Here is a 13,344-nt window from a genome sequence, read left to right as displayed (position 1 = left end):
GGACCTGGGGTGTGAGGGATGTGGAGAGGAGTCTGGCAGACGAGTTGGGTGAGGGGCGGGGTGGGGGGGAGGGAGGAAGCAGGGCCCGGTGCTAGGGCTCGGAGGGGTGCGAGGTGTGGGGACCCGGGGCCCGAGAAGGGATCGCATAGCTGCAGGAGTGAGGATGGGCCTTGAGGAAGGATGTTTACCTGGAGGAGGTAGGAGACGGAGTATGGGGTAGAATGCGGGGTCGAGGGAGGGTCCCATGAGGGTCCTGGGGGAGATGATGGGTGAGGGGGTCCCCGCCGCGGGAACCCAGAGCAGGGGAGTGGGCGCGGAGGGCCCAGAGGTGCGGAGGTAGAAGCTGCTAAGAAGTAGTTCCTTACACCGAGGAGTTCCACGGTTCCCGCGCGCTGGCATGAGGAGCACCCGTGGGTGCGGGGAAGGTTCAGAAGGACCCGAGGGTGCGCGGGCCGGCGGAAGGGTCCGGGGATGAGGTGCCCAGGAGTGAGCGGCGGTCAGCACGGGGCGTCTACGGATGGGGCTGGAGGCTCCAGGCGTGGGGTGCCACATCAGCCTGGGCCCGAGAGCCCCCATGCCGGCTCCTCGAGGACCAACCTCCTGGCACGTGGAGGTGTCGCAGTCGAGGGGTCCTGGGCAATAGGTATTTCTGGGTGCTCTGCAATACGCGGGCGGGAAGAGCCTTTAGGAAAGGGCCTGTGGCGGGCCGAACTGGGCACGCACTGTGCTCCTGAACAGCCGCCAGCCACTGTCAGGCCTGGGGCGACGGCCAGAGCGCGAGCATGACGGGAAAGTGCTCCCTCAGCCTGGGAGACTCGGGGCCCTTCCGCGCCCGCGCCTTCGCGTTCCAACTTGGAAGCCACACCAGCAGCCTTGTAAGTCAGGGGGCGGGGCCGTGCCACACGGGGGCACATGCAGGGGCGGGGCCGGGGCGCTCGCGCTCGCTGCCCACCAATCAGGAGGATCTGGGAGGGCCTGCGGAGCGTGACGTAGCGGGCAAGGCTGAATGGGCGGACTGCGACACAGCGCCCCGCCTCCCAGCGCCCCGCCTCCCAGCGGTGTGTTGCGCGCGCACTTCGGCCTTGCAGGCTCGTCCACCTTCGTAGGCAAGGCTGATGGGAACTTTCTCACTCCTCGTGCTCACATACACTGGAGCTGGTTGCAGCCAGGTCGAGTTCTCACGGGGGAACCAGCGAGCATCTCCAAAATTTTAGAGTACACTCCCGAAGTGCTCCTGGCGAGGGGCAGCCCCCAGACCTGGCTGGTATCTGCATCAGGTGAAGCCCAGTGAAGGTCCAGTGTGGGATACAGCCCTGGCACAGGCTCCTGTGGCTGAGGCAGAGGGGGCGAGCACTTCAGGAGAGCTACTATAAAAGATAGTTAAGCGCTTTTGCCCCCAAATCCAGACCTCAAGTGGCATCCTGGTTCTGTGTGGGGGGTGGATCTCTTGGTGCCAGTTTTCTTGGCGTATGCTTACACGTGGGTAGCTGCTCTTCTAAGGTGCCTTTGGAACCCCAGTGAATTGCCTGGGGCTGTCAAGCCATGATGGTTGAAGTGAAGTGCCCCTTTGGTTAGAAAGGCAAGCCCTAGTGTAAGTATCACAGACTCCAGGACACGCTCTGCCTAACTCTCCAAAGTACAGACCATTAGGTCCCCAGTGGTACCCAGGACTTCACTTATCTCTACTTCTAAAGCTCTTCACATTTATTATGAGTATGGCTGGCCCACCAACTGAAGAATTAAAATGTTCTCTGAATTCAACTTAAAAAAAACTACTGAATTCTAAGGGGTCAGAGAGGGATTTGCCAGAGATAGGTGTGTGGGGATATATGGTTCCTCATACAATTCTTAGTATATAACCACAGAGATCAGCATCCCTGCTTTCTGGCCGATGAAGCATCCTATTAGCCAGGGCAAGGTATTGGAGCTTTTGGACTCACTGATACACATGCCTGAGACCTGATTCCTTTTGGATGGGGCACTTTCAGAGATTCTGCTCATTTAACTGAGGCTGAGAGGGATATCAGGGTACAGGGCCAAAGGAAGAGGTTTTCATACAGTCTGTCTCCTTGGTCTTTCCCATAATAATGACTCCCTAGGGCCCTCCAGTAACAATTTTTCCTTACCCGCATTCTCTATCATCTTTAGCTCCCTGAGATCACCTCTAAAAATACCCCTACCTTCACCCAAGTATTTGTTTCAAGCTCAAGCAAGAAAACAGCTTGCTATCTTTTAAGTCCTTCCTCTCCATATTCTTTTAATTTAAAGTTTCAATTTATTATTTCATAAATATTAATAGAAAGCAAAGAAAAAATTACCCACAGTTCTATAACTCTTTTTAATGAATCTATTTTCCTCTGTTTCTCCCCGATCTTGCTTATACGTTGACATAATTTTTACGTAGCTATAAAACATGGTTAAAATGAAAAGGTGAGCATTTTTCCAAGTGGTGGCAATCATTGTAACTACCTTTATAAATGACTGCTTAACACCTCACTGAATGAGTCTTAGATATCTTAGTTTTACAGATGAAGGAAAGATTCAAGAATTGCTCTTGGGACAACTGATTAGCCATGAGGAGAAAATATATATTTATCTCAGTCCTTACAGCATATCAAGATGGATCAAATGATTAAATATACAAAATTCACAAACAATTAAATATACCAGAATAAATATGGGTAAATGCCTTTTTGATCTCGGATGGGAAAGGCCTAAGAGTGACAAAAACTCTCGATATTACAAAGGATAAGATTGATAAATTTGGCTGCATTTGTTCATTCACTTATTGAGTGCTCACTATGTGCTAGGTTCTGTTCTAGACACAGGATCTCAGAGTTGTCTGAAACAAGCATTAGGGGAAGGGCTATAATACTCTCACATGTCTTTTATAGCTAAGGGCTGTCCTAGAGGTCTTAAGCCAGCCAGGCACTTTGGCCTCCCTGGGAATGAAAGTAAAGAGCCCCAGTGACCTGAGGACAGGTGCCAACCATTGGAGGCCAAAGCACATCAAGATCTGGACAGAGCACTGGCTGAGTCACGTTTCCCAAACATTCAGTGTCCTTATACTACCTGCATTATTTAATGTTATCTTCAAATTAACTTTTACTTAAATAGAATTCTTTAAATAGAAAATTAGTGGATAGACCATGATCCTAAATAGGAAGAGCTACACAGAATGAGGGGGCACGGAATGAGATACCAAGGGCAGGAGGACATGGGACTAGGGCTGGCAAGTCTAGCCCTGAGAGTCTAAGGACAGGTGCAGGTAGGAAGCTGGAGGGTATTGGTGAGAGCAGCCTGACTTGGAGTCTCTAGTTGAGCCCTGGGGTATAGCTCTAGTGTGGGAAGGATCAGTTGTTCTGGAAAGTGGGGAAGAGTGGCAAGACTACTCTGAGAGTGAGGGAAAGGCTGCCCTTGACAAAGGGACACTGGCTATTGAGATCGAAGTGAGGCGGTGATTTGCAGAAGGAGAAACCAAGGAGGGGGCTGTATGGAATGAGTGCCCCAGGTAGAGGGAACAGCAGCATGTTTCCAGGCTTAGAGGCAAGGGAGAGCATGCTCGGGGGGAAATGCCAGCAGTGGCTGGAGTTTAAGACTGGTGATGTGTAGGCTCACATCAAAAGGCTTGTAACTCAAGAAAAGGATCTTGGCTTTATTCTGGGGGCTGTGGGGATGACATATCCAGGTATGTGTTTAGAAAGTTTCTACTGACTAACAAATTAGATAAGGGGCAGTACAAAAGCAGGGAACCCCACAGAAAATGTTGCATTAATCCAGAAAGAAGAATGGCGATGTTCTCTGGCTTGCCCCTCCCAGCCTGCCCCTGCCCTGCTCTCCACCTCTGAATCCCTGCCCTCCAGGCTCTGCTCTTGGTCTGCTTTTTCTCTTCTTTATGGGCATCTCAGTCTTGAGTTTTGTGTGTCTGTTACATAGTTTCTGTCTCAGCAAGTGCTTTTATGTGCCTCTGTCTTTCTCTGATTCTAGCTGCATGTGCTTCTGGCTTTTAGGAGCTGGGCCACAGGCTGGCAAGTCTCCTGGTGAAAAAGTTGTGGAAGTTGGATATGGGCTGATTCCTGGTGGTCAGTCAAGTGGATACAATCCTGAAACCGCTCACAGGTCTCTCTCGGGGTCACCTTGAAACCTAGATGAGGTTCCTCCAAGCAGTAGTCCTTCTCTGATACTATGAACCAGGCACAGTGTCTGATATCAGCTCCAAAAAGGTCTCCTCTAGCCTAGGGAGGACGAGCCACACACAGAAGTCCTTTATTTATTCTCCAGATAGGTATCGGGTGCCTTCAGTGCGCCCAAGTCCAGTGGACAAACCCCCCTCAAGGGGCTTACAGCAGTGGAATAATCAGAGGGTGGCACAGAGTAAAGCCGACTTATTCTCTAGTAGTCCAGGAAGTCCCCATAGAGGAGATGATGTTAGCGAAGTCATTTCTGGAAACCTCAGTTTCCTGGTAGGAGGACTTTTTCATCCATAGTGTCCACAGAGAAGGCTGCATCTGAGGAGCAGTAGACCATCATGATGGAGGCAGAGGTTGGGTTCTTGAAGGCCTGGTTGAGTTTGGAGTTTAGCCTGTAGGTAATCTGCATCTCTTGATACTTCTTAAGCAAGAGACCAGGAACCTCTTAAAAAACTAGTTCAGATCTGTACGTTGAAGTGAAAAACAACTCAAACTAGCTTAAGCATCATTGAGGACTATACTGGCTCATGTAACCAGACCAGGGTTACATGCCTGGGCTGGAGTGGTCCAGGATCAGCATTGCTGAAGTGAAGCGTCCACCAAGGGGGAGGCTCTCAACTCCAGCTGCCTCTCCCTGTGACCTGGAAGACCAAAGTGTTAGGAAAGCTGGAGGGCTTCCTTATATCCTATGACACCCTGTCTGGTCTTCCCTACTCAGTTTCGCCAAGATATCATCCCTGAGGGGGATCACCAGCAACTCATCCTTTTGCCGTCAACACCCATGCTCCCACCACATCCCGATCCTTTCTAAGACCCCCTCTCCCCATCACACATGGGTTCCTCCAACCAAATGCTTGAGTACACTGATACCAGGGGCTTCCTAGCCATCTTTCCCCTCTGCTCTCATCCTTAGGGATACTTTCCACGTGTCCTCACATGGGACTTGTGCAAAATATCCTTGCCACTTACAGACACTCCGTTCCCAAGAATAGGTCCCCCAATGGGCCAGTGGTCTGGCAGGTGTAGCCTGCCCCCTGGTGGTGGCCATGTTGTGTGGTCCTTTTCATGTGCCCAACTGGATCTGGAATCTGGCCTCTCTCCCTGCGGGCTCCCTGGGTTATACCACAGCTGGAGTGGGCTCAGTCTCTTCTCTCACTTCACCTAGCTGTTGTGATTTGCACTCCTTTTCAGCTTTCCCAAGAAAAGCCTTCAGGAGTGTGAGGGCCTGTGTGCTTGTCTGGAGGGGTGGAAGGCGGAGGAATGAGCGATGTGCCCCAGTCTTGGAGTAGGCAGTGGAACAGCAGAGTGGATGCTGGCTGCTGGTGATGGAGAAAAGGGGTCAGCCAGGGGTCCTGAGCACAGGGAGAAACGGACACTCGGCATAAAGTTGGTGGTTAGGAAGTGTTTGGGGAATTTGAGAGCAAGACGTAACCTGGTCTGAGACATACTCTATGGCCTTGGGGCTGAGATGTCGCATCCTCAGGGTACCCAGAAATCCAAGAAGCCTTTCTGGAAGAGGACACCCCAATCACTTCCTCTCTACCTCCCAAATCCCAGACCTGCTCTGCCCACAATTTAGAATAAGGGGACACATACCTGCGCTCAGGTCCTTCCAGAGAGCCCTGGGTCAAGGGAGGACATGGCTCTACCCGAAAACTCTGTTACAGAGGAGTAGCCACTGGAACAGAGCAGGGAAGCCCTGTGCGTCCTCAGCCTAGGGGTCATAGAGTCCTAAGTTGATTTGGTGACTCTGGTGCCAATGGGCCCCTTGAGGTAAGACCCCACACTTCTAGTCCCTACATGGGTTGCCCCTTCAGTGCCTTTCCTATGTCCTAGGGTACCAGGTGTCACCTGGCCAGGTTGGTAGAGCTGCTCTTGCCTAGCTGCTGGCATGTGGCCTCTCACCCAGGTTCCCCTAGGCCTTGGGCTCTGGCCCAGCCCCAGATGTCCCTTTTATTCCCTGACTTGTGCTTGCAGAGCTGAGAGGGACAGATCCAGGCATGCCCACGGTCTCTGACATGAGGTATTTCACGGGCAGGTCTGGTCACAGACGCACATCCTGGCACACACAGGTACAAGCTCACTTGTACACAGGCTCAAATACATGCCAGGACACAGGACACACATGTGACAGGGTTTTATCTGCCCAGACTGGTTTCCCCCTCCTTGGCACTGGCTGTTTCTCCCTCCCTCCCCGGCCCTCTGGCCCTGCATATCACAGCCCTGCCCTGCGCTACCCTACCCCTTACTCCCCTCGAACCCTGCCCCCTCGGCCCTGCATATCACAGCCCTGCCCTGCGCTACCCTCGAACCCTGCCCCCTGTCATCCCTCGTGTACGGATCACAGGTGAGAGTGAGGGAGCATCTACTCTCTTTTTTTTTTTTCACACAAACTTCTCCAGACGCCTGGGTATATATAGAGAGGGTTGGGCTATCTCCTTTGGAACTGGGGGAGGGGATGATCCAGGGAATAAAAAAAACATAAGATCTCAATAAAACGGCCTGTCCTCTGACTCTACTTTCCTCCCTCCACCCCTCACATCTCATTTTACCCCTAGCACAGACCCAGGTGCCACGCTCGAGTGCACCTGCCGCGCCTCGTCCTTCTACGCCGCTGTCCCACATGCACCGCTAAAACTGATTCTTAGATGCAGCTCTTGACCGCAATGAACCACCACCGCCCACCGAGCCCCGCTCCTGTGCCTATGTGGCCGTGGGAGGCACTTTCGGTGCACCACACCTCAGCGCTAGGCTGAGGTGGGCGGGACCCACGGGGCGGAAGAGGCCGGTCTCCGCTGAAAGAGGCCAGGTAAGCGCTTTCTGTTTCGGGTCCTTGCTTTCCGGGCGGGAACGAGCAGATGCTGGTTCGTTGCCCCGAAGGCTCTGGAATGAGTGTAAACTGGGACACCTGGCCTGGCCTGAGCCTGGAGATGGGATTGAGGAAGTAAATTTTAGGAACTTTGGAACCATTGAACTTTGTTTTTAAAAGATTTAAAGCAAAATGTTTTTGAAAAGTGACACTCACCACACGGACTTGGCCAGACCTCGAGCGTTCACAGAGCTCCTTCACATTTTCTATTTCGATGAGTCTGTAATGGCTCTTGGTGGGAGAAATGAAGGTGGGTGGGTGTCACCCTTTCTGCTTACCATACCCCAGGCTTTGACTGGGTACCATGTGTCCTCAAGGGTGAGACTCCCTTGGTTACAAGGCACGGAGAGTCTCCAAGGGAAGGCACAGCGTGAGGGGCCCAGAGCAGAGGTCTCTGCCCCAGCCAAGGCCTCACGGCAACCCAAGTCAGACCGTGGAGAAACCCATCACCTGACAGTCTTCAGAGAAGATGGGGTTTCACTGCCGACGCCCCGGAAACTGGATCATGCAGGACCAGCGCCACTCCAGACCAGCACTCCTGTTATTCTAAGTCATGAATGTGACTCAGCTGTATCTTCCATCACTGTGGTCTAACGCTAGCAACTTATTAATTTTCATAAGGCCCAATTTACATTCTGGGGAAAGAGAGAAACTGTTTAGCTCAGTTCATTGTATATTGTTCAAGTTATTATGGTTGTATAAAATATCACTCCAAAACTTAGTGACTTAAAAAAAAACGACAAAAATATTCATATGCGTATGATCTGTAGGACATGGTAGGAATGGCTCATCTCTGTTTTACATGGTGTCCCCTGGGCCCCTTGAAGGCTCACTTTCTCATGTTGCCATCTGAAGGCTCATTTTCTCATGTTGCCATTGATGCTGGCCGTAGGCCGAGACCTTTGGGCTGCTGGCTGGAAACCCCACAAATGGCTGTCGTAACCATGCCTTTCATTTACTACGTTGTTTTGACATCTTGGGACCTTGCTGCCCCTGGAGCGTCCGCCCCTCCCAGGCAGGGCGAGCTGTCCTGGAGACACAACAGCTACCTGTGAGCTTGGCTTTCCTCTGCAGGCCAACTAGTCCTCTGCTACTCCTCAAGGGAGCTCTCGCACTCCAGGCCACTGTTCCCTTTCCCTAATCACCTCAGGGCCAGGTGCCAGACAAATGAGGACAATCCCTACACCCCAGCGGCCACTGAAATTATTCATACTAGCTAGTCCTAAACCTGCTTACCCTGTCTCGCATGTTCCCTTGTCTGTTTTCCTTTCTCCTGCCTCCTGACCTATGTTGGTGCTTCTGCATGTGGTTCCCCCATGGCATGGCGTGTGCCTCCTTCTCCTGGGAACTACGAGGATAACAATTTTTTCCCAGTGGCAGTTGTCTTCTGATCTATTGGTTTCACCATACTTGAATAATAAAAAAAAAACCCCATATTTTAAAACAACGGTCTCGCCGGTGTCTTGGTTGTCATTGTGGTGGCTGGGTTCTGAGGGTGTGTCCTCTGAGTGGGAGAGAGCACGGGGTGGGGGAAAACTATATGGCATTTTATGACCTAGTCTCAGAAGTTCCTCGGTGCCACGTCTACTACATTGTTCACTGAGGCAATGTCAAAGTCCCATCTGGGTTCAGGCAGGGTTGGGGAAAAGACCTCACCTCTTGATGGGAAGTAGCAAGGTGACGGGAGAACATTTGAATGGAAATATTGTGGTGGCCAGTTTAGGAAAGTACAGCACGCCAAATTATCCTCTCTGGGCAGAGCTCCAGGCCACCCCCTAGGTCACTGGCCAGTCAATGGTTAGGACGCTCATAGGTCAGATGTCTAATCTCACCCAGTATTGCCCTTGGACTTGAGTAAGAAGAACCCTTGCCTTGGGCCCTCGTCCAGCTTCCCCTTCTCAATGGGATGAGACATTTGCAGAACAGGGCATGTGACTACCTGAAGTCTGTGCACCCACTGGCCCTGTTTTAGAACACACTTGGGGCACCCAGATCCCTGTTCAAGTAGGAGATGACAGGGCAAGTCATTGGCTGGGGCTGTTTACAGATCTTGACTCTGAGTTCCCGCCACTATTGCACATTGTTCCTAAAGCAGGTTGGCTCAGGAAATGACTGTACTTGATTTATTTGAAGAAGATGGCATTGACAAAAATTTAGAGAAGTATCCTGGGAGAAACATAATAAAACCTCAGTCTGAGTGGAGACGTGTTTACCTGGGGTGTGTAGCACATGATCGGGGCTGAGAGAGGCACTTTTTCTATTTAGGAAATCGAGGCTTGAGATCCACAATCTACTAGATCTGTGCTCCCTAGGCCACTCTGTTCTCAGGAAGTTAAACTCATAACTCCAGATTGCATATCTGTTGGACAGTTCCGAGGGAGCTATGAAGATATGGAGAGACATGGGAAGAGAGTAAGACAGCCCCAAAGTTATGTCATATATGTTATACTCCTCCTTTGCATATGCTGTTCCTTCTGCCAAGAATGCTGTTCCCTACTCTTCACCTAAGTAACTTCCCAGTTTCCCAAGGCCCAATAATTAGGAGCTTCCTCCTCTGAGTTAAGTACTCCTGGGCTATGCTCCCCTTAGTCTTTGGAATTACAAATCAGGAAAGAGCAATTGTAGGATGAGAAGGAAGAGGTGGCATACATGTCCCCTGGATCAGTCTGCAGACCGACTTAACATCCTGGCTCTGATAGATTGGGCTGCACCCTCATGTGAGACCATTCTGTATGCTGCACGGGACACCTGAAGGAGGTCCTGCTACTCACCTAGTTTCTCCTTCCTGCTGGGAAAAGCTTGAGGTGCCAAGGACATTCCCCTTCCCAATACCAAAACACATTTTTCTCCATTCATAACTTAATTGAACTTAAAAGTGTCTCTTTTCCCTTTATTTATAAAAATACATTTTTCTTCAACAGTGGGGTTCCGAAAGACTATTAGATACTCCCCTTCCTACCTCTACCCTGCTGTGTATGGTCTCTGCTGAGACCAGAAGCCAGGAAGCAAGATTGCTCACATCTCTCTAAAGGCAGCCAACAAAACACAGAACTTCTACAGAGAAGGCTTTCTGGACCGTGGCCGCTTCTCTTTGCCTCTTAGGACGCAGGCTGCATTCAGATTTAAACTAGTTTATTAGCAAATAGATTATTCATATCATGTTCATATTCATGTCTCTGCTGCTTCCTTGTCGGTGCTGAGCTGGTTTAAAATTTCCAGATGCAGCAAAGCATTCTCCAGCATTGATAATCGTTGTCATCGGGAAGACTTGACTCAAAATCAACTCAAGAAAATAGATCTAAACTGGAGACTACAAACTGGCAGCCACGGGCCCATGCTGGTGGCAAACATGGACGTCCTTGTTTTTTAAATTTTTGTTTGTACAGTGTAGACTCTCACAATGTTTTTTTTTTAATTACAGACTTACAGAAACATTGCAAGAATAAAGAATTCCCAGGTACCCTTCCACTAGAATACCCAAATGCTAACTTTTTATCCCTCCATATTATTATTATTTGATCTATTTGAGAATACGTTGCAGACTTACCCCTAACACTTCAGTGATTATTTCCTAATAAACAAGAATAGTCTCTCAAATAACTATATATAATTATCAAATCAGGAAATTAACAGTGATACAGTATTATTGCCTAATTTATAGACCTTATTCACAACTCACCAATCAACCTATTCTGCCCTTTATAGCAAAAGAGAAAATTTATTTTTTTCTGACCCAGGATCCAATATTGGATTATGTTGTTATATTTCTTTTGTTTCCTTTAATCTAGAACAGTTTTTTGATCTTTCTTTGTCTATCATGATCTTGCCAGTTTTGAAGAGTACCGGCCAGTTCTTTTTGGTAAAATATCCCTTAATAGGAGTTTGTCTGTTGTTTCCCCATGCTTAGACTCAGGCTATGCGTTTTTGGCTCCAGAAGTGATGTATCCTTATCAGTGCATCACATGACTAGGCTCGTGAACATTGCTGATAACATTAACTTTGATCAGTTGGTTAAGGCGGCGTCGCTAAGGTTTGTCCACTATAAATTTTGTTTTTTGGTGTTATCCCTAATTAAAAAGCATTTTGTGGGGAGGCAGTTTGAGACAGTGGAAATACCCTTATTCTCATCAAATGCTTACCGTCCAGTTTTAGCATCTGTTGATGATTCTTGCCTGAGTTAGTTACTGCTATCAAGTTTTCCCAGTTTGATCAGTGGGAGTCCGTTCAAGTCGGTTTTTCTGTGTATGTGGCATCTTCCCATTATTCTTTGAGCACTACCTTACTTTCTAGTATGACAATATGTTTCAGGCTGATCTTGTCCTTTCTCTGCACTAGTCCTGAAATCAGTCATTTATCTAATGAAGCTTGATTCTTTTGGGGAGAGAATGGCTTTTACAAACCAAGATCTGGGTGCAGATGTGCTCATTGCTATTGGGGTGTTATTGATTCTAGACTTACTCAGTGGACACATACATACAATTTGATATCTATCTATTCATCTATCTATCTACCTACCTACCTATATGTCAATTTCTCTGTTTACATCTATATCAATCTACTTCTTTACCAGTCATCCATCTATATTCAGTCTACTAAAATCATGAGTTTATAGTTTATACCTTCAATTCCTAACACCACACAATTCATTATAGCCTCCCCTCTTCCCATACTTGTAACTTTCTTCTCTGATGGGGATAACTTAACTTTCATTATCCACGATATATTTGTACACTCAATCTTAGAATACCCAGAAAGTAGCTTTAGAATTGCTAACCAACTGCAAAAACCAACCTTCGAAGTAGAGATCAATATTTGTTTACAGTTCTCTTTGTATTTTGTGAAAGTACTTTATTCAGATGATACTTAGGTTAGTTCTTCCACCTCCTGCCCTCCCCGGGTTAGGATCGTTTATTTATTTATTTTTTTGGTCTGTATTTTATTTTAGGATTTCCTCCCATTCTTGTTGATTTTATTTTTGGTAAGTGAAACATTGATATGGTCTTCAAAGTTAGAACTATACAGAAGTGTCACTGTCCCATCCTGTTTACTGCCTCCCATCCCACACCCTCTCTGCCCTGCTCTGCCCTAGCACTCAGGTCATCACTTTCATTTCTTTCTGGTTTATCCTTTCTGTGTCTTGTTTCCTTGTTCTGTACAAATAGTACATACACGTGTACAGCATATTGCCATTTCTCATTCCTTATATGAACGGTGGCATACGGTAGATACTCATTCTTACCTCTCTTTTTCGCTTAACAATATAGCCAGCAAATCTCTCCATTTCAGTTCAGAGATCTTTCTATTTATTTTATTTTTATTTACTTATTTTAAATTTTAGCCACACTGCTTAGGAGTATCTGGAGGGCAAATCCCTGCATCACTGGGGCAAAAATAAACGATGTGCAGTTTCATTAAGAATTGCCAATTTCCTCCCAGAAAAGTTCTATCATTTTGCATTTCCACCAGCAGCGCATGAGAGTGCCTCTTTCCCCACAGCGACAACAATAGAACGTGAGTCATATTTAAAAATTTTGCCAGTCTGCTAGGAGAAAAAAAGGCATCTCAGCATAACTTAAATTAGTCTTTCTCTTATAATGTAAGTTGAATATATTTTCATATGTTTAAGGCCCATTTAAACATACACAGTGAATTGTGTATTCATGTCTTTTGCCCATTTTTCTATTTTTTAGAGTTTTTTTTTCTACAGTAAGGATATTGGCCATTTACCTGTGATATAGTTTGCGATTATTATCTCCCATTTTGTCATTTGACTTTGCTTATGGTGTTTTTTGCCAAGAGGAAATTTTTTTAGTTTTTCATGGTCCAATTTATCAATCTGTTCTTTTTGTCATGGAGTTTGAGTCATAGTTAGAATGCTTTTTCTTACATTCCTATGCAGGAATCCACTTACGTTTTATTCTAGCGCTTGTATGGTTTCATCTTTTACAGTTGATCTCTGCTTCATTTGGAGTTTATTCTCTTGTAGGATGCGAGATAAGGATCTAGTTTTTATTTCATCCCATGGCTATCCTGTTGTCCAAGCACCATTTATTAAAGAGTCAATCTCAGCCCCAGTGATTTGAGATGCCACCTTTTATTGTATATTAATTTTCCATATGTACTTAGGTTGATTTCTAGGCATTTTATTCTATTATGCTGGACCAATACCACATTGTTTTCATTATAGAGGCTTTAAAGTATATTTTAATGTCTAGTAGGGCCTGACCCTCACTATAGGTTTTTTTCTACCCAGTATTTTCCTAGATATTCTTGTATGTTTATTTT

At 47.5% G+C, this 13,344-nt stretch overlaps 1 protein-coding gene and 1 long non-coding RNA gene across 2 annotated transcripts in view; one reads left to right on the top strand and one right to left on the bottom strand.

Moving 5' to 3' along the window:
* Positions 1-576, bottom strand: part of CTDSPL (CTD small phosphatase like) — a 114,404-nt gene extending 113,828 nt beyond the window's left edge. The window contains exon 1 of the mRNA XM_025038980.1: positions 295-576. Within this exon, the coding sequence (XP_024894748.1) occupies positions 295-576 (282 nt within the window). The remainder of the gene's footprint in view (positions 1-294) is intronic.
* Positions 577-6,467: 5,891 nt separating this feature from the next.
* Positions 6,468-8,506, top strand: LOC112470278. The gene is made up of 2 exons (XR_003042919.1): positions 6,468-6,999; positions 7,377-8,506. It is a non-coding gene; the product is annotated as an uncharacterized LOC112470278 (long non-coding RNA).
* Positions 8,507-13,344: the final 4,838 nt, after the last annotated feature.

Source organism: Pteropus alecto, unplaced genomic scaffold (genome assembly GCF_000325575.1).
Source record: "Pteropus alecto unplaced genomic scaffold, ASM32557v1 scaffold10, whole genome shotgun sequence".
Taxonomy (NCBI): Eukaryota; Metazoa; Chordata; class Mammalia; order Chiroptera; family Pteropodidae; genus Pteropus; species Pteropus alecto.
Note: the sequence above shows the minus strand (reverse complement) of the source record. Positions and strands in the feature narration are given on the sequence as shown.